We start from the raw sequence: 20453 nt of genomic DNA on the forward strand, positions 1-20453 counted from the left end.
CTGAGGAACAGGGTGTAGAGGTCTTGAGATACGATGGGAAATTCAGCAGATTTCTCTTGCTACCAAGAAACTTAGGCCAAATCTCCTTTCTTCCCTTCAGGTAAATGAGGAAATTGGGAAATTTGCTGTGGTACTAAGAGGGAAGTAAGCTGGAATGTGCTTGTGGGATGCAGTCACCAGGCATGGCCAGCACAGAGCCTTGTGCTGATGCCTTGGGAGGGCTGCCCTGGAACAGAGGCTGGATGGAGTTAAAGAATAAAGCAGGGATTTATTAAAAGGGTCTCCTCAAAGGATCCACCTTGGGCAGCATGAGAGCCCAGCCAGGGCTGCACCCAAGGTGAACCAAAATGGACCCAAAATACATGACTGCTCACAGGGTCTCTCACTTTTATAAGTCCTGGTCCACTTGCATATTGGAGTTGAAGCTGAAAAGATGCTGAGGGTGTTGTTTTGAAGTAGAAACAACCAAATGGTAAGTGGTGGACCTGTTCACACTCTAAGAGTAGCCCATGTTCAAGTACTTTGCACATGGGGATGCCAGGGGAATAGAACTGGTCAAATAATTTCAGACATCCACATTTATTCAATAAATATATAAATATATATATTTATGCTTCTTTAAAATGTATAGGTGTCTTCTAGGTGAATTAGATGAAAAACATACCTGGAAATAATTTGGAAAAAAAATAAATTGACATACAAAAATATTTTCCATTTTAATTTGAACCCTCAAAATTTTATATTTAAAATAAAACTAGGGCATTTTTCTTTTTGAGGTTGAATGGAACATTGCTTTCAAAACAGTTTCCTTGGGATAGTTTTCCTCTTCACAAAATGAACATTTTTTGGTTTGACACCAACCTATTAAAAACGAGTGTTACAGGAAAATAAATATGCAATCAAAGAGGAGAAAAATGAAATGTCTTTGCATACTTTGGAAGGTCATGCAGAGAGACATTTTCCCAAGTGGCTTTGAAGGCAGGCCCCGGAGGGGAGCTGGGTGGAGTGTTACATTTTGTCCCAGGAAGTTTTTTCTCATGAATAATTTTAATCTTAAAAAAGAAGCATTAAAATGTGCACGCTCAAAAAAACTGCTCGTAGAAAAGACTTCTAATAATTGATACCTACATCAATGAGTAAAGCAATTTTTTAGTCTTCTGAGAATCTTAGATTTTATACCATGAATAAAAAATGTGTATTATATTATATATTGCATATTTTTGTGGAAATGGGAAGAATTTTTAGACGTTATTGTCAAGTGGTTCTCAGAAAGACATCTTGTCATTTCTGGGGAGACAGTGAACAGCACAGAACAGTTGACTTCTTCAAGTGAACCTTCTGGCTGATAACTCCTTTTTTGCACTAATATGGCTTTGCTAGCTAAAGGTCAAACTGCTGACCTGACCTCCATTTCCTAAGTGAATTCCTGAGTTTTGAGATTTGGATTTAAAGCTTTCTGAATGTCATGCAGTGGCTGTGCCTCAGTCCTTTGAGACACTACCCTGGGATAAACCCTTGACATCCTCCCAAGACATCCATCCATCCATCTGATCTTCATTGCATGTCAGAAAAGTATCCTGGGGATGGGGAAAATTTGCTGCATCAGGGAACTCCTTATCACTGCTGGGCAATCTCCCCAGTGCTCCTGGGAAGGAGAAGAGGGGAGGAAGAACAGAAATAGATCTGGGTTGTTGTTATTATCCTCCTCAGGCTTCCTCAGTGAGGAAGAGTTTGAGCTTTTGGAGATGAGAGGTGGTGCCGAGGACCATGAGAGGGCATGGGGGTAATGTTGGTGCACAGAGCCTCGAGCAGCCCAGAAGGAAGGAGTGTGCCTTGAAAGATGCAGAGAGTGATGTGCCTGGCTGGGTAGGAGGTGATGAAGGTGCACATAAATCAGATATCAAAGCACGTCTGCTTTGGGGAGGCAAAGCAGGAAAAAGCTTTGGGATTCTTGTTTCTAGCATGTGAGCTCTCATCCTAAGAGCCAACTCTCTGTTTAAATCCCTGATGGTGACTGTGCTCCACAGACAGAGTGCTGCTGCCTGGTAAAGTCTTGATTCCTGAGGACACTGTCATTGCACAGAAACCCAGCATGATGCTTTGATCCTGTTCTGTAGTGTGCCATTCCTCCTTTGATCCTTGTCTCCCAGCCAGGGGGATCCACATCAGCCCTACAAGTCACAGTCCTCTAGTAAAGAAACTGGGGCCAGATTTAGCTGCATATGTGGGCTGAGATGGAAACACTTCTTGGGAGAAAATGGAAAATTTGCCTTTTTGGGTTCTTCTAGGGGTACCTAGTGCTAAGAGTAAACACAAGATTGGCAAAAAATCTTTTTACAACTTGTTTTTTAGGTGCATGGTCTAACTGAATTTAAAAAAAGGTAAGAGGCAGCAATTGTAGTGTCTCTATCAGATTTGCAAAATTAATCTTTCCCTTGAATCTCCGCAAAACAACCCCAGACAAATGCGAGGAAAATCATGTCAACAACATGAAAAATTTAAATCCCCCAATCTGGGAACAAATCAAAAAGAAAAATACCCCCAGGGAAAGTCAACTAATAAAATAACCTCCACAAACCCCTGCCCTCAGCAGTGTTTTAATCCAAGAAAGGGGGCAGAAAAAGCCATGAATTCCCCGAAGCCATGCAAGGCTTTTCTGGTGCCAGTGATTTTACGGGGAGGGCACTCGGGAACATAAATAAAGCCACCAGACAGATCTCCATCTGCAAACAGAGCGCTTCAAATAATGCCCAAATGCACCTTGGCTTGGTTTGCCTCCAGCCGTGAGCAGCTCCTGGGCCACCTTTGGAAGTTTTAGTGCGGTGGATTTCCCCGCGGAGCGACGGGCTGGGAAAACGCGGATTTTGGGGGGGACGTGGGGGGTGGAAATGCTGCGAGTGCAGCGCCGGGGCTGGGATTGCAGAGGAAGCTGAGGCCTCCAGCCCTGCACAGGAAGCAATCTTAGAGCAGGCCTTAAATGCCAGATTCCAGGCAGAGTTTAACTAACCACTGACAGCTCTGTAAACAAAGCAGGGACAAAAAGAGAACAGCTTTCCCTTTTCTGGTAGTCATTTTTGGTTTGGGGGCTGCAGGGGAATTCTGTAATAGTCGGCTTGATGGGATATAAACCGAGGCTGGAAAGGCTTTGTATATGAAGAACTGTAAAGGGGAAAATACTTCATGGACTAAATCATAAAGAAGAAGGTAGGGCACGGGCAAAACGCGCGGATTCAGCTACAAAAAATGTATTGCTACTCTTTGTTTTTTGAGCAGGTTTTCTACATAGCTTGACTTCCCCTGAGTGTATCTAAAAGCAGTTGCTTATTTTTCTTGTTTCGCTTTTTGTTCTCTTTTTTCACCCCTCTTTTCTTTTTCTTTCTTCGCTCATTTTCTCTTTGCTTTTTTTTTTCTGCTTTTCTGAAGGTGGGGGTGGGAACAGCCGGACGGGGACAAACTTCTGCAGAACTTTAATTATCTGTGCAGCTAAAGAAAATAAGAACTCTCTTGTGCAGTGCTTTTATTGCTTGCGGTGAAAAATTGGAAGCTGAAAGTTAAAAATCCTGCTGAATTGTTGCTTTTGTTAGTGGAAAAGACCTGTGACGTTACAAATAGCTAGTCTGTGGCTAGCAGATGTATACAGTCCTTACTTGAAGCATGTTGATTTAATTTTAACTAGGAAACTCAACGCAGGCACGGGCTATGTTTATCCTACAAGACATTTCATTAATCTTGTTTATCTCAACAATACTGAGGAAGTTGAGTTTTTTGATGGAAAAAGAAAATAGTTACAGCTACGCCAAGACAGCAAAACAAAACTAAATGGACTCGGTTAGATGCATCCCTTGTGTTTTCACTCTCATCTAAGTGATCATCTCCCTCTTAGATTTGGATCTTCCCAGAGCTTGGAACACTTAAACACCCACCATGGATGACTTTGAACGCCGCAGAGAGCTCAGGAGGCAAAAGCGTGAGGAAATGCGCCTGGAAGCAGAGAGGTGAGTTACTGCATCTGGAAAATGGTGCTGGTGCCTGGCCTTTGAGTAGCAGTGGCTACGAGAATTTCTGCCTTAAGTTCCAAAGACTCCTCGTGCTAAAGATATGTGCCAAAAAAACAGCTTTAGCTAAAGTTGTTGGGTGTATTTTCTAATTTCCTTAGTCTGTTGTGAATATCTGGCTCCTAGTTATTCTGCTACATGGATAAATGTAAACAGCAAAGGTGGTGGAATATGGCCATGTGAAGTCAAAGAAAGGAAAGCTCATCATCAGATGCTGTGTGAGTGCTGTGCAGAAGGGATTGTGTTTGCCAGATATTTATATATCAGATATTATAAAGGTAAAGTTATAAGATTGTTAAGATTGTTATAAGATAAAGTTATCAGATATTACTAAAGGTAAAGTTCTAAGATATAAATTGACAGGTGGGATGCACTTGGTGTATGTAGTATAGCACATGTGTGACTTGTCTGCCATTACTGGGCAGTTGCTGCTGTGTTTGTACTGCCTGTTGCTTTTTACTCATTTACGGTCACTTTATGTGTGCAGCGAGAGCAGCATTTGCTGTCAGTGGTCACAGATTTACTTTGGTGAAACGAGAGCAGAATTTGATGTGGGTATGATGATGTCAATTTATGAAAGAAATATAATGAAAATACTGGCAATGACATTTCATTAACTAAACCCATTTCACACCTGTACAGTTCTGTTTGCTTTAATGAAATTTCATGATTTACACTGGTCTAAGCAGGGAGAAAGGCTTCATTTATTTTTGAAATGTCTTCAGTGATAAAGAGATTTGATTTAGCTTATTAACGCTGCACTGATTTAAAAAAATAAAAGCTAGGTTTAAGCACATTTTTTTTCTCATTTATGTACTTAATTCTGAAAAGAGACTTCATTTTTGTTTCTTCTTCTTTGAGCAAAGCTGTTAAAGGAAAGAGACCTTGGAGTTTGTTAGGAATAGAGGCCTTGGGTGCTCTGTGGAGGATGTTAGGGGCTGTAGTTTGGGAGTTTCTGTAGAAAAATGCCACTTCACTTTTTTTTGAAGGCCTCCAGGCTCTTGTTGAGGATTCAGAGGCTGTGGGGTAACCTGGGCATCAGCCCTGTGGTGTGGCTGGTTTGGGCAGGCAGGGACAGCCCTGGGGGTCGGGGATAGTGGGCTCTGCCCTTGCCATCCCTGGAGCTGAAATCCAGGGTGTCATGTGTAAAATGAAAGCTGAAATCTGAGGTGAAATCCAGGGTGCCATGTCACGTCCTGCTAATGGGAAGTGGCTTTTCCATGTCTGGGGTGCTTTGTTGGGGTCTAGTGTGGTGCTTTCATGGGGGAGGGTATCTTGGTGGCAGCCTGTGTCCCTTTTTCTCCCTAATCACTGCAGATGTGCTCCATGCCCTTTCCCACACAGTTGAAGGCTTTCAACAATAAATTACTGTACGCTGAATCTTGCTGCACTCCCTTTGCTGCTGCCAGCTTCAAGCATTCAAGCACAATGAGTCAGACCCCTTAAAAGTCACAAGACTGCTTTAAAAATCTCAGGATCTTAAAAATAATTTAGTCTGGCCTTTTTATTTTTGGTTTGCTTTAACAATAACAGAGCCTGATTCTCAAGTTGGGATGTGACTCTGGGAGCTGGGACCTCCCAAATCCTGCCCCAGTGAGGGCAAAGTGGGGCAGGAGCTGAGCTGAGCATTTGCCCCCATTGCAGGGCTCACTCAGAGGGAAGGGCAGCAGCACTGGGGCTGTTATTAACAAATGAATATGTGATGCTGCATTGGTTTTGGCGAATTCAGATTTTTGGGGATTTGGGGATCATCTTTGCCTTTAATAATACGACCACAACATGTTCACATGTCATAAGCTGCAGAAATCTGCTTGCCAGACTTGCCTCTGAGCACTTTCAGGTGTTTTATGGAGTGGGTTGTGCAGTCCTAAAGCGCAGCACGGAGGCTGGAAATGTTCCTTCATGAGTTCTGGGCAGAGGCCATTTCCCCAGCCCTCCCATCAGTGGGCTGTGGCCTTGCTGTGGGGAATCCAGCACTGGTTGAAGGCATTTCTGCTGGGAGATGGAGAGATGGATATCTGTGTAGGCTGTAACATGCTTGCCAGGTCTCCCATATACTGTTTAGTGTTTGAGTGGAGCAGTAAAGCCAGAAATGCCAGCAGCCATGCCCATCAGCACTGCTGTAACTCAGCATTTTGCCCTTTCCTGGGATAAATGTCCATTGGAAGCTTGTTTTTCTAGCTGGATTTTGTGCCCAAGAAAGACTGAGGGGTGAAAATGTAGCAGCATGGACTCCTGCACCACATGCCCAAGTGGCTTGGTGTTATCATGCCTTCATCAGAGCCTGAGGCTCTGTTAGGGGTGGTGGAGACTCATGAGCTGTCAAATTCCCAAATGTCTGTGATGCTGGAGCCACTGATGTCCAGCTATTCAATCTTTGGAGAAGCTCTGTGTAAGTTCAGTCCTCGAGGTCTGGTGTTAGGCTTTGTGTTTTGGGGTTTTTTTCCCATTAGAAATCTGTTGGAAATATTTGTTGTGCTGTGTAGCCCTGCCATTCTGGGTTCATATGCTTTGGACTGATCCTGAGGACTCACTTTGTCTCTCGAAGACCAATATTGCATTTCACCCCTGGTACATGCTGTGTCTAGTAGTTCATGCAGAGGCAAAAACTGACACCAACTCAAAAACAAAGTGGTTTTTTTTTGCATTTTAAATTCTTATAATTTCAAGGTACTCCAGACATTCTGGATTCCCCACACAGGCTCACTGTGCCCACCCAGAAATGTTGTCCAGCCAGATTTTTTTTTCTTAATTTTTTTTTTTTTTACTGTTTATATTTGTCTGGATCTCTGGAGGCCTATCAATGTGTTTGGAGCAGCACTGCAGACCTGTCTAGGGGGCATGTTTCCAACAGCAGACATATGGGACTCTGTCCAGCTTTCTCCCAGGCTGTCAGATTTATTGCATGTGCTCAGCCTGGTGGGGACCCAGCAGCTCAGGTGGGAAGGAGACTTTTCAGGCACAGCCTGGAAAACCCAGGACAAAGTATGGCAGTGTTAACTTGTGCCTGTCTGGCAGCATTCTCTATCTGATTTGTACTGGTTGGGGAAAAAAGGAAAACCTCCAGCTGTTGGGGTGATGGGATGTGCTACATCTTTAATGGCTCTGTGGCAAAGCTGAGGCTTTTTCCTGCTCCCCAGGGGCAGAGGAACTGCTGTGCCTGGGTTTTATAAAGCCCTGAGGTGCCAGCCTGGAGCCAGTGGGAAGCTTTGCACTGATTTCTGTGGCCTTTGGGTGAAGCCCTACCTGAGTTATTCCAGCCAGCTGGTTTATGGGGCAGTGGCAGCCCTGAAGGAGCTGGGTGAAGGCTTTGCCTTCCCAGCCCCAGGGTGCATTCTGTGCTGGAGTGTCAGGGCTGTCTGAGAAGTGAGCTGCACGTAGCTGACAGGAAGAATCCCATGTGGAATTGGAGCACAGGGGACTGGCTTCTTGCAGCAAGGGAAAAAACAAATACCACCTGCTGCTTTGTGCCTCTTCCTAGGCAGTAAAAGAACAAAACCATTGGGTTGTGTCATTTTGATGTTGTAACTGATGCTGGAAGAATTCAGCCTGGAGCTGGGTAGAGTCTGTGTGTGTCTGCAGGGGTGGTGCTTTCTGAGTATCTTGCTGGTCCACTTCAGTCTGCTGCAGCTGCACTGAAAAATTGAGGTGAAATACTTCTCGTAATGACAATGGACCTAATTCCTTGATCTCAGCATAACTGAGAGCAAAAAAGCCCCTTGAACTCTCTAAAGAATATTTCTCAGATTAATCTATTTAGCACTTAAGCCTCAATTTTACAAGTGGCTGGTTTGCCATTGTACCAGCCATGAATTTTCATGTCTAATTTGTGGCTGTTGTTGTGTTTGTATCTCCTTTTTATTTGTTTGTTTTTCTTTTTTAAAAAATTATACTAGGAAGCTGATCCAATCTGCTCCCTTGCCACATCATCACCACTGCAGACTTCAGGAAGGTTTAGGCTCATTGTCAGGCTGGCCTCCGTTTAGCTGAAGCTGAACTCTGAATCTGAACCAGAGTTTTGCCCTGTGTCATGCTCTTCCCTAAGGGATTGCAGATCATATCATGGGGAAGGAGAGAAGCTGGTCACTCTGTTGTGGAAATATGGCAAGGAGCAGGGGTTATACAGATCAATTAGATATTACTAAATTCACCCTTAAAAAGGTTATGTGAGTAGGACATAGAGAAAAACACCGCCAAAAAGCTGTATCATTCCTGATAGCATTAATTTCTAAAGGCAGTGGCTAAAGATTAAAAAAAATTAAAATTCTACAGGTCAGGGATGGCAGCAGCCTCCAGGAGGCTGAAAATCTCCTGGGCTAGTAAATTGCTTAATGCAACTTTGGCTAAAACAAGACACATGGTTAATCCCAACTGGTACAACTGAAAAAGAGGTCAAGTGAATTTCAGTTTGTATCCCTGAAGGTGTGTAGAGAAGCAGAAAGACATTTCACATGCTGTTTTTGCTGTTCCTGTTGAGCCCGTTGTAGCTCTGGTAGCACACAAAGGACTGATTCACTAAGTTAAGAAGGTCAAACCAGCAGGGTACATCATTGCAGGACAATGAGAAGCACATTTCTTATCTTCTGGAGAGGTTAATCCTGGACACATTTGTGTCTATAGCATCCTAATACTTCTGGAGAGCAAGGAAGTGTCATCTTTGCCAGCCACAGAAAGTAAAAAATGTCCTTCTCCTGTCCAGGACAGTGAGAATAAATGTGTGTCCATGTCAGATCAATGTTGAATTATCACAAATAACTTCTGAAGCTGTTTTTCATTCCTGCAGTGGAGTTAGCCCTGGTATGGGGTGTACATAGGGGAGAAATGTTAAACAGAATTCAGAGTTTAGGAATTACACAAAAATGGTTCCTTTCTGGTTTCCTTTTTCTTGAAACACTAGGAGTTGCCCATTTCTTGTTCTCAAGTGTCTGGCTATGTTTTTATGAAGAGTTTTCAGAGATTATGCTTCAATTCAGGTTTGTGTTGAGGAAAGGGGAATATGCTCTTAATACAAGTTTTCAATGAGTGCATGTTTGAACATAAGAGAAGCTGGCTGCATGTGTGTTCCATATAATTTCCCAATGTCCATGCTTTATTTCAGAATTGAATTTCCCCACTAGTTAAGCCTCTGTCCTCCTAAGGGCTGTGCTTCTGTCTATTCCAAGCCTCTCTTGCTACTAGAAAGAACCCTACAGTGGTTTTATCTCTCCATGAATGTCATATGTCCTGAAGTTGCAAATATTTTGGGGATTTCTGTTTGTCTTTCTGTAAAATACTCACTTTTTGCTAGAACCAAGACATGACATCTTCTGCCCAGGAGTTAAATATCGAGGCACTGAATAAATAAGATTAGAGATGCGTGAGAGTTGAGAACAAATTGAAGCAGAGTGCTCCAGCTGTTAACCTGTCTTCACAGCTGCCTGGAATTCCAGGACTGACAGGACATATTTGGGTTGTTGAGGTGGGTTTGGCCCTTCACACTGAATCTCTGTTGTGCAATTTTTGGTGTTCATTCTTAACCCGGGCAGAAAAGCATGACCCAGTGGCTCATTAAAACCTTCTCTACTGCAGTCACTCTCAAGGGAGAGTGGCTACTAAACAAATCTTTGCTATTGCAGCATTTCAAATGCCCTGGAGGAAATAACCAAATGTATGGAAAGCTCGGTAGAATTTAGTGGTTAATTTTTTGTGGTTTTCAGGTTGCATTTTCTTTAAAATGCAAGAGAAATCTTTCATAAAAGCAGCTTTGTTCTTCCAGGGAGCTAGACATAGCGAGTACAGACTTCACTGAGCTGAACCCACTGCAATTCCTAAGCACACAACAAAATCAGGTCCTTAGTATTTCATATAATAATCCAGATAATGGATTATAGTATGTTAAAATCACTCTAATCTGGGTACTATGTGTCCTGTACCAGCCAAGCTTTTAGGAGGACAGCTCCAATCTAGCATCCAAACAATTGGCAAAATGCCCCCTCTTTCATCTCTTGGAAGCACCAAGGAATTTTGGAAATTATTGGGTGAAAAGAGTCCCCTCCAATCCTGTAATCAGATAACCCACTGTCAGTGGAAAACCTGCCCTTTGTTTCCTACAGTAAATTTATTAGCCTTAACTGGACTGATGTCCCTCATGAGCTGGATCTTATTTAAATATTTATTTAAATACTGGCATGGAGACACAGATTTTTGTGCTTATTATTGATAATTCTGACAAGCATGCCTGGTTAAAAGAGCATCATGCAAGGAACAATATAACATGGAATTGTATCATGATTTTCAGGATTAGACTAAAACATAGGTACTGTCCCCCCCCCCCCCCAAAAAAAAAAAGTAATGTAAGAAAAGTAGCTGATATAGCACAAATAAGTGTCAATGGCTTTTCTGCCATGTTTATGTTGAAAAATTAGATATATTTAGTATCTTAGATGCAATTTGGCGGTATGCAATCTGTTAAGCCAGGGAAGACTGCAGCACTCTTGCATCTGTGCCCCTTCAAAGAGTGTAAATCATATCTGCCACCAGAATTTTCTCATACAAGAGACTTCAGATACTTGAAATGCAAAAAGGCTGTGTTAATGAACGTTGGCCTAAGGTTGTGAAGGCACAGAGGCTTCAAGCTTCCTGTGCCATCCACAGCAGGGCATGCAGCTTAAATTCTGTTAACTCCACATGGCAGAGACCAAAGGCATTGTTCTAAACTGGCTTAGAGTTAAAAAAAGTTTATGTTCTTGGTCTCTGGTCCACTTCTGTCAGACTCTTAGGCAGGGAAATCTCTATATTTCTGCATTTCTTCCTAGACAATAAGTATGTAGCTGAGCTCTCAGCTGCTTAGTCTTTTCCATGTGCCTGATAGCCACAACCAGTGCACGTGGCAGAGTTAATTTAATTCATTGTATAAAGCATTCTCCTGCCATAGGATTAAATTTACTTCATCACACAAATGCACATGCTTACAAATGAGTTGGCTGAAAAATTAACCCTTCTTTTGATGAAATAAGGCCTTATATTTAATAGTGATGCTCAACAACAAATGTCATTTAGTTTAAAGAAAAACAAAGGGAATACTGTGTTGCTCCCAAACAGAAGAAGCTGATGGTTGAATATCCCTGTGTCTTAGGAAAAGTTTTAAAGAATTCTCTTCAGGCAAATATGTTTGATATATTTACCTGCAGTAACATGCTCTGTAGGCTGTATCTGTGTGTTACAAGGGTCTGGACAGAAGAACTAATGTCAACCTTTAAAACTGCAAATTTGCAGAATTGGAATGGTACCTCTTAGTTATTACATTTAAATGTCTTCTTCTAAGAGAACAAGAGCATCGTTGAACTTATTGCTTAATGATGTTACTATTATTCAGGGCATTATGGGCTCAGAATGATAGAAATTATCAGATGTGAGAGAAATTGCAGTTATTGCCCAGCTGTAAGACTCTCTAAGGAATGAGATGAAAATAAATTTAGCCAGAGTATTTCTAGGAGCATCTGCTTCCCAGTGTGAGTTTGTATTTTATTAATGTCTTTATGATCTAATATCTGAAATTAAACCAGATAATCAGAGGATGAGATTTCCCCTTAAAAAGCTGGGGCCAACTGGTTTGCAGGGATAAGAGATTAAATGAAGTAAAATGCTAACAAGTTTTACACACGAATAAGCAGAGTTATGTAAACACTATCAGATTGCTGGCAGCCCGGGCAAAGCCATCCCTTCACAGCTCAGTTCAAAGAACCACAGAGGAAAAATGTGATTTGCAAATGAAACCCCAAACTGATTTCAACTTGCAGAAGCATCTCATTTGGTCAATTAGCTTCTGCATTTTTGGCTTTGTGCCTTTAAATAAGTTTTTAATTACTGAAGATAAATGTTTATACGCGACTTTATTTCTCTCATCGTAGCCTACTCATTAGCTCGTGCTAAACGAGGAAAATGCCTCTTGCCAGCAGACTGTCCTTGCGTGATCAAGGCCTTTCGTAGCATGAAGGAACTCATCAGGTGGCATCTTGGGCGAATTAATTAATCAGCACACAGCTCAGGAAGAATTCCTGGCCAGAAATAAGGTCAGTGGGCAGCCAGGCCTTTGGAAAGAAGCCTGGTGACAGCAGAGTTCCCAAGGGTCAGCTCAACACAGTGACACAGAGTAGGAGCAGCAGTTGTGTTGGTGCCTGGGGAGCAGCGAGGGTGATGGGAAGTGGAAAAGTAAGCAGGATGCATTTCTTTTTGTTTGTTGGAAAGTATAAACCAGTGGGTAGTGTGTGTGACAGTTAAAGGTTAGCTTCACATTGCTTGATATTAAGGAAATATAAATAGATGCTGTTTTGCTCCTTTTTATGTCAAAACTTTTTGGTTGGTTCAAATAAACTTGCTTATTAAGAGTCTTTGCTAGATAGTCTTGAATAGAAGGCCAGCAAGTTGTGACTATCTTTTTTTGGTTTTGGGGTTTTTTTTCTCTGACATTTTTCTAAAAACATGCCTCAGTTTCCTTTAAGGTGAGTTATGACCCATTTTCAATGCAGACATAATTGAAGCAGACAGCAAGGACTGCTCTAGCAAAGGTTATCTTCTAGGTGGACTGGGTTCTTGTGCTGAGACCAGAAGAGGTGCCCTAAGTTGGTACCCAAAAGCAAAGCTTCTTCACAGGTTTGGTTAAGTTACTTCTCCATACTCCTACTTCCCTCTGCCACCAGCTTGAGACCACATGTTGGTGTAGGCAACATTTTGGTGTATGGATTGATTGGTTGATTGAATTAAGTGCTCCCTTCTTAGTGAGACCTCTTTGACCTGATGCATACATATCATGGCAAATTTTAAAGTCAATTAAATATGCAGAGTAGAAAGAAACCAAATCACCATGACTTGATTCACTGCTTGTTAGCTGAGCCTCTCTCAAGGCAGGTTTTATTGTGAAACAGCTTGGGAGGGTGAGCAGAGTCACATTTGCACTGGGAGGTTTGCACAGATTTAATGCTCTTGGTTTCAAACCAGGTTTGAGGTAATTTTCTGCTATTTCTCTACACAAGCAAGGACTCTGTAGCTATGATGCACTTCTAAAGTCACTGTGAACACAGACAGTTATGTGTTCACAAGACACATTTTCCTACCACCAGACAGGTTCCTATGTGTAATAGCTTAATTTGGAGAAGTATATCTTTTGAGGTTGGGAGGTTGTTTTTGAGCAGAATTCCAACGAGCAGACAGTGTTAACAGGAGCAAGCTGGTTTCATTTATAACACTGTCAGCCCTCTAGTGATAGGGAGAAGATCAGATACTCAGTGTATCAATCCTGGGAATTTCTGAAAGGCAGAGTTGTAATTACAATGGTGAGAAAGATATAGGGCTGAAGTTGGCTCCAGAGCAGAATACTTACTTAATATAAAGAATAAAACTTTTTCCATCTGTGTTTTTCAGAAGAGAAAAGAAATATTGTGGTAGAAATGGCTTTAAATGAAATGGACCTTTTGGGAGCAGGGAAAAACAACAAGCGGGAAACCTCACAAATTTGTTTTTGATCTTCACCTGAATTCCAAAACTGTTACTCAAAACTCAGCCATCAGGTTTTCCCAGAAATGCTTACAGCTGGGACGTGAACCACCACAAAAGGCTGCCTCTATGCCTCCCACTTTCAGTGCGATCATCCCCTCAGAGGACCAGAGCACAGCAGAGACTGGAAAGCCCTTTCCATAATCCATGTACAGAAGGGGTTTTTTGTCCTTGTGCTCCCTCATGAGATGATTATACCATTTTACTAGCATGTCACATCATGCCATCCCTCAAGATGAAGTCCTCAATCTGCAGTGTATTTTGTCCCTTTTTCCCCAAATAGAAAATATTTGGTTAGAAATGAAAACAAAGCAAAAAAGTGGTGGGTATTTCCACAGGAATAGGATGACATAGTTTCTTTAGAATAGGTTTCTTTGACTAGATCACCTGTGATCACCAAGCTGAGCAGTCCTCAGAGCTTTTTCAAGTTCATTTTCAGCCTACACAAAATGACAAGCTTGTTCTGGGCACTGTTGCTCGGATCATTCCCGAGATTCTCCAGCAGCCACTACTTCAGTGTCTTAATAAGGCAGTCCCAGAGCTGGGAAAGACAAGGAGATGGATTTTCTAAACACTGGCTACACATGGATTCCTTTTATGGTCCAGCTTGCACAGTGGGGTATTCCTCTGAAGGTCAGACACGGATAACAAAGTGCTTCCCACTGCAGCTTATTTTTTGAGTGCAGGCATCATGTGTCTGGTGCCACATATCCTGGCTGTTCTGAGAAGGAAAAAGACATTGTTGGGTAGGGAAGTGTAGAAAGAAGGGGGAAAAGCAGGGCCTGAAGTTCTGTGTATTTTGCTTTGATGCTATTGCTGCGTTTACTGGGGCTGCAGGATGGATGGGTTTGTGATGATCATGATGGATGGATTTTGCTGTTATTTCACAAAAAACGTCCCTCAGAATGTCCTCTGTAGGATTTCAGGGGATCAGGTCATCCCACAGCAAAAGCAAGGGCAAATTTTCATGTCATGGCCATGAATTTGGCTCTTCCTTCTCCCAGCAAAATGAGATAGAGTGCTAATGACCTTTTCAAACCAGTGAGTTATGATAGCTGGAGGGTTCGTCTGTGCTGGAATGCCACAAGATGAATTTGTTTAAGGAAAAGATTTAATTCCACCCCCCCTTCCCCTTCTCTCTTCTACAAGCTAGTCTTTTCTCTCATTAGCATGTAATCATCTTAGACTGGAGGACTGACTAAGTTCCTTCAGGGCTGTGTTCTCATTTCTCACCCAAATTTTTGATGGCATGGATGAGTCATTTCAATATTCTAAAGAGAAGGAATTATTGGTGATTAAATTAATATGAGAAAACCTCCTACTAAGTATTTGAAAATATCATCATGTTTTTTCAGGCCTGAATGTAAGTGGAGGATATAGATAAATTGAATGTAGAAAATATATCTTCAAGGCAAACCTGAAATGTTCAGGCAAATCCAATGGGCTTGTAATCTAATTTTTAGTTTACTGATTATTATCAGATGGACTAATACCTAATAAACTATGAAGATAATGAAAGACTTCAGCTATGTCACCAGCTCTGACACGGAGTAAAAAGAAGTGCTTGAAGGTGTTGTTTTGGTGACTCATATCTTGAAAGTCTAACTTTCTTCATCTGTTTCCCTGTTGCTTTGCTGGCTCCATCCTGATTTCACCTATCGTGCTCACATCATACTTACAATGAGATCCTGATGTATTGCCTTTGATATCACCACAGGTCTTGCATGCTTGTGGTTATGCTGACTTTGGAGGAAATGTGACTTCTCAGTCTGTTGGCTGTGTGGTTTTGCTGGATAGAATATCTTGCTTTGAGGAGATAAAGGCATAAATGCACAGAAGTGGAGCAAAGACCACAAAACATACAGTTTGGCTGATGAAAGCTTTTAAACTCCTGTCCTTGCTTGAAGATAACAGAGGAATTCTGAAATCAAGTGAATGGAAATGAAAATGTTTTACAGCAGGGTAGATCTAGGAGGAAAGGGTTGGCTGCCAGTTAAACTCAGGGGACCCATTTAACAGGCCATGTCACACATTCAAAGCTATTCCATGTTAAATTGCATTCTCTTTCAAGGCTTGCCCTCATTTCATTCTGAATCCCGTTTTTGGTGGTTGTGCATATTTGATAGTTACTCTGGATTTGAGGGATTGGTGTAACTGCGAGCAGGATTCATCTGTCCCATCCTCACTCTACTGCTGGAAGAAATTCTGGTAAGATGTCTTGGTGACTAGCTATGACTTTTCCATCACTAGCCCATCTTCATTTATTTATTGGTTGTTCTTCCCTCAACTTGGGCTGTACCCTGTCATCAGTTTCGAAGCCAAATTCTTTATGGAAGCCAACAGGGAGTCCTGCGCAAAGGGAAATGACATAATGTTGCCCTTTAGTCCTACCTACAGAGAAGCAGGCTTGGGAAACATACACATTTTCCTAATTACCAAGCACTGAATTTACAGCATGTGTTCATTTTCTCTTGACATCCGGCAGCAACCCAACACGTTGTAAATTCGACCGTTTGTACTCCAGACAATTGTTTTTAATCAAAATATTCTGGATGCTGTCTTTATTTGCCTTGCATATGGTAAATGTTGGGGTCTTCAGTCCTCTGAGGTAAAGAATGTGCCATTTTAATGGGCAACATGGAGTGTTCTTAGCTAAAAATGTGTCCTTGTCCTATTGGAGTGCGTGATTTTGTAGGCTGCCACCTTCTACACCACCACCAGTAATTGCATTTTGCTGGAGATGTGTGTCTCTATAGTTTGTAAAACACTTTTGATATGAAAGATGCTTCTGCGAAAGTAAGGGGTTTTCATGTGAACTGTCACCTTCCACAAGGAAAGGGTTTCTGTGTTCATGGCCTGCTTCTGTAGGGCCTTCAAGTTGAGCTTGTGCAGCACAGGGCAAAGAGAGTTGCAGAATGGGTTTAAAATTGAGACTTTCCTAATAGGACAACCTCTTTGCTAGTTAGAACTCAGACTCTTTAAAGCTTAAATGCTTAATTAGATGAAGTAAGGATGTAAGCATAAACATAAAGAAATCTGGCCAGAGCAGACTGCTTGAAAGGTAGCTGAAAGTAATTCCTTCTATTGGGAATAGTAATGCCATTTTTTATGCTTTTGCTCCTCATTTTAGCACTGTAGTGCTTCTCATGATGAAAGCTGCTTTGTATACCTCTATAATAACCAGAGCTTCTGGCATTTTCTCAATTTTTTACTAAATCTATATATATATATTATCCTTTTAGCAGGGTAATTCTGTTCCTTTAGCTTTCCAGATGGGGAATGAGGAGGGACTCAGCCACAAACCTATCAGAGAGGATGTAGTAGTGCTTTTTGCTTGCCTCTTTGCTTAGCACTTCTTCCCCAGGCTGCAGAATTTGGAGAATGATGTGCAAATCATCCAGGCCCACAGCTTTTAGCACCTGTACTTTGGTACAGGCCACTTTTAGAAGGAGAAGCCATGAAAAGCAGCCTTGGTCATAGACTTCAGGAATCATTCTCCAGAAGTTTTGAGGTCTTTGGAGGCTGGCTCACCTCTGTTACATTTGATAAAGACTCTGTGTATGTTTTATTGTGGAGAAAATTGCACGTGGAGCCATTGTTTATCTCTGCCACTGGATGTTGACAGGGAGATCTTGCTGCTGACTTCTCCTGGCAAGGGAGGCTGATAAGGAGGATAGCCTGATAATGCTGGGCCTGCTGGCTGTTGGGTGGCTGGCACTGAGATGCCATGAGGTGATTTGCATGGGCTGCAGGGCTTTTATGGAGCAGCTGTGCTCTTAATAAACCTTTTCAGAAGCTGGAGAGGAGTAACGCCTCCTTGTAACCCCTTTCCACTAGATTTTGTGGGATTCACCTCTACAGGTTTTCTTTGAGGAGACTGAAGGGTTTTTCAAATGCCTGTGTGAACTTTAGAGTCACATCTTGAATGGTCAGTAGATAGGGCACTTGAATGTTGCTGAGTGTGTGTGTGTGTAAGAGGAGGATGTGGGAGACATCTGGAGACTTATTCTGTCCAAAACTAACAAACATGATGCTGCATCTTTGGGAAAGCAATCAGAAACTAGGGCACGAGCAATACCAGACCCTTTGACTGAAGGTACTCTTCTGCCATTTGTGAACTGGATTCATCATCTGGGACAGCTGCTATGGCCATATCAGATAGTATTTTTTCCCTGTTTTGGTCTTCTTTCCCCTTCTTCTTCCCCATTCTTTTCTTCTTTCCCCTTCTCTTTTTCTCTTAAACCAGAACCATGATCCCGTTTCTTGTAAATGTACCTCTGTCATCACAGCTTCAGGCCGTCATAACACATTTTACCTCAAGCTCTATCTTTAATCACTGCATGGCAGACCTGGGAATAGAAACCATGGCTCAGCCACAGGACCACATTGTCTCTCCAAGAGAGAGAACAGCTGGGAGCTTTCTTAGAGAACAGCCTGCTCTGCAGTTTGCTTGCAAGCTCTACTTTGTGTCAGAAACTGGGGCAAATGCCACTTCACCTGGTAACAAAGAGCAGACTGAGGCTCAAAGGGCAGAGAACTGCCTGCAGCCTTGTTTAGGCAGAAGAAGGGAATGTGGCAGCTGAGCCTGTGCATTTAGTGAATCTTGGGAACAGATAATAAATTAAGATATTTAGGGGTGAAAAAAAACGGTTGCTTATGTAACCCAACTCTATTTGTTAGACTTCCTCCTCCCTAGCCTCATTCCCCATTATTTATCAATTAAATATGCTGAGAGTAGTGAGCTGCTGACCACGAAATCAGGGAGGGGGGCTGTGGGGTAATAGCTGTTATCCTCTTCCAAAAGCTACAATATGGATAGCAGAAAGAATGAGAGTCAGATGTAGATGATGCTGTTGAGTTGCCATTGGTAGAACAGAATGTACTGCTCTATCCAGCTATGGTTGTTGCTGTGTCTGAAACCACACAGTATGACTGAAATGTGGATGTCAGTCTGGAGCTCTTGTGGGGTTTACAGGCTCCTCATTACGTTGCTACACTGTGTGTAATAGATTACACTGCCATTTAAATTCCATGTCTCAAACCAGCTTATTTTGCTGCACAGACTTTGCTTCCACTGAGAGTTGCATGCAAGTGAAGAGAATCTTATCACTCAGGCACTCCTGGTGCCTATTTGCTCTTCCTGCTGTCAGCAAAATTCTGATTGACTCCATTACAAAGACTGGATGAAATGCTTGTAGGCTTGTTTTTAATGAAAACCTGGATGGGGAGCTAGGAAAGAGTGCTGAAAACTGGGAATGCTCACCCCAAACCCTCTTTCATGTATGAAATTGAAGAGGAGGGGGACAAATTCTCCATTTCTTGCAAGGTGACAATGAGCAGCTCTGGTTTTCTCCAGATGGAGAACATTCTCTGATGATTGCTCCATTAAGGATAGAGGCCTTGCCTTCACTCAGCTGTGAGCCTGGTGTCCCTAAATTGTGCTTACTAACTCCTCTTTTGTTGTAATTCAAATCAGTGTTTTTCAGTACTATTTGGAGTCACAAATTGGAAACCAACATCAAAAACTTAAGCTAAATGTGACCTTGAAACTTGTTTAAGCTGTTACTCTTTTCCTGAACAGCAACTCAATCCAAATAATGACTTTTAAAAGCTTTTTTAAAAATTCAAATGTTAACTTGAATTGAAGGAGCCAAACTGAAACCAAACCAAAGCAGATCTGAAAAGAAGAAAAAAAAAAAAAAAGCTTGAACTTTATGAGCACAGTTGTACTGCAAAGTTGCTTACACATGTGCAGTGAAGGGAAGGACCTCTGCTCTGAAATTCTTGCTGTCTTAATTAACACAGGGTGTGCACAGCTGATTGGCAATGAAATGGCAGAACACAGAGTCAGGCAATTTCAGATAACACAAACTGTGGTCACGACTCATCAGATTGACTGTGGAGTTGCTGTGACCCAGACATGGGGATTGCACTGAGAGATTTGTAGGAAGACCTAGAAAGGAACAAAGCAAAATCTCTCACCTACTTCTACACTCCAAGATGTTACTGTTTACCTGAGACAAAAAGGAAGGACACGGTTCCTTGGGGGAGTTAAGGTGGGGCATTTGTGACCCTGTTGGAGCCATCTAATGGGACACATGTCCTTTATCATGTACAGGTGTGGGGATCCCTTACCCCACTTGGATCACAGGTGTACCTTGTCCTAAAAAACAATACCAGCAGTGGCTGCAATCCACTACCATGAGTTATCTAAATCCATGGAAGCTTCCCATGGATTTTAAAAATATATCTACAAGCAATTTTATTTTTCCTTGTTCAAGGCTGAAGGCAACCAAAACAATAAGGAGCTGGCAAGTACTGGGAGTGATCAGACCAATGCTACTTAAAAGATTTAAAAGAGGAAGAACAGATTAGGAAGAGTAAATTTTTAAAGCATCTCCCATGAGTTGAGTTGATGACTCTGCCACAGGTGGTGCAGGATCACATCCAGGGTGTGGGGGTCCTCCTGAGCTGCCCCAGGCAATCCTGCCTCCAGACTCTTGCTGTGAGAGAGCTCCTGGGCAGTCAAGGCAGGGCTGGGAAATCTGCACACTCTTTATTTCAGCTCAGCACCTCGCCTTGCCGTGCTCAGGTGTCAGCCTTTATGGCAGTGGGTATTTGGCCTGTGATAAATGTACCTAGGGGTTTTTTCTTCCCTCCCTTGAGTACTTAAAGCTCCATTGTCAGCATTCAGGAAAGCTGTGTTTAGACTGAGTTGGAAAGGGGTACCAATATGGCTGGCTGACGCAAGAGTGGTTTATTTTCCATTTTAATAACTCTTTAAACAGGTCCTGCATTTGTATGTAGCTCCTTTGTTGGAATAAAAATCTTTGTTGGAGGCTACCAGACAGCTATAAATAGCTGTCG

General features: G+C 42.3%; 1 protein-coding gene across 11 annotated transcripts in view; it reads left to right on the forward strand.

Moving 5' to 3' along the window:
• The window catches only part of CALD1 (caldesmon 1), a 211457-nt gene that overhangs the window by 125254 nt on the left and 65750 nt on the right, over positions 1 to 20453 (forward strand). For 10 of the 11 annotated variants that reach the window (XR_010362826.1, XM_064421336.1, XM_064421338.1 and 7 more), the window contains one exon: positions 3884 to 3995. Coding sequence is in view for 10 of the 11 variants with exons in the window: in XM_064421336.1 (XP_064277406.1) it covers positions 3925 to 3995 (71 nt within the window). In the remaining variant the exon portion in view is untranslated. Of the gene's footprint in view, positions 1 to 2936; positions 3205 to 3883; positions 3996 to 20453 lie in introns of those variants that run through there. The other variant, XM_064421339.1, reaches the window with a different exon arrangement.

Source organism: Passer domesticus, chromosome 5 (genome assembly GCF_036417665.1).
Source record: "Passer domesticus isolate bPasDom1 chromosome 5, bPasDom1.hap1, whole genome shotgun sequence".
Lineage (NCBI taxonomy): Eukaryota > Metazoa > Chordata > Aves > Passeriformes > Passeridae > Passer > Passer domesticus.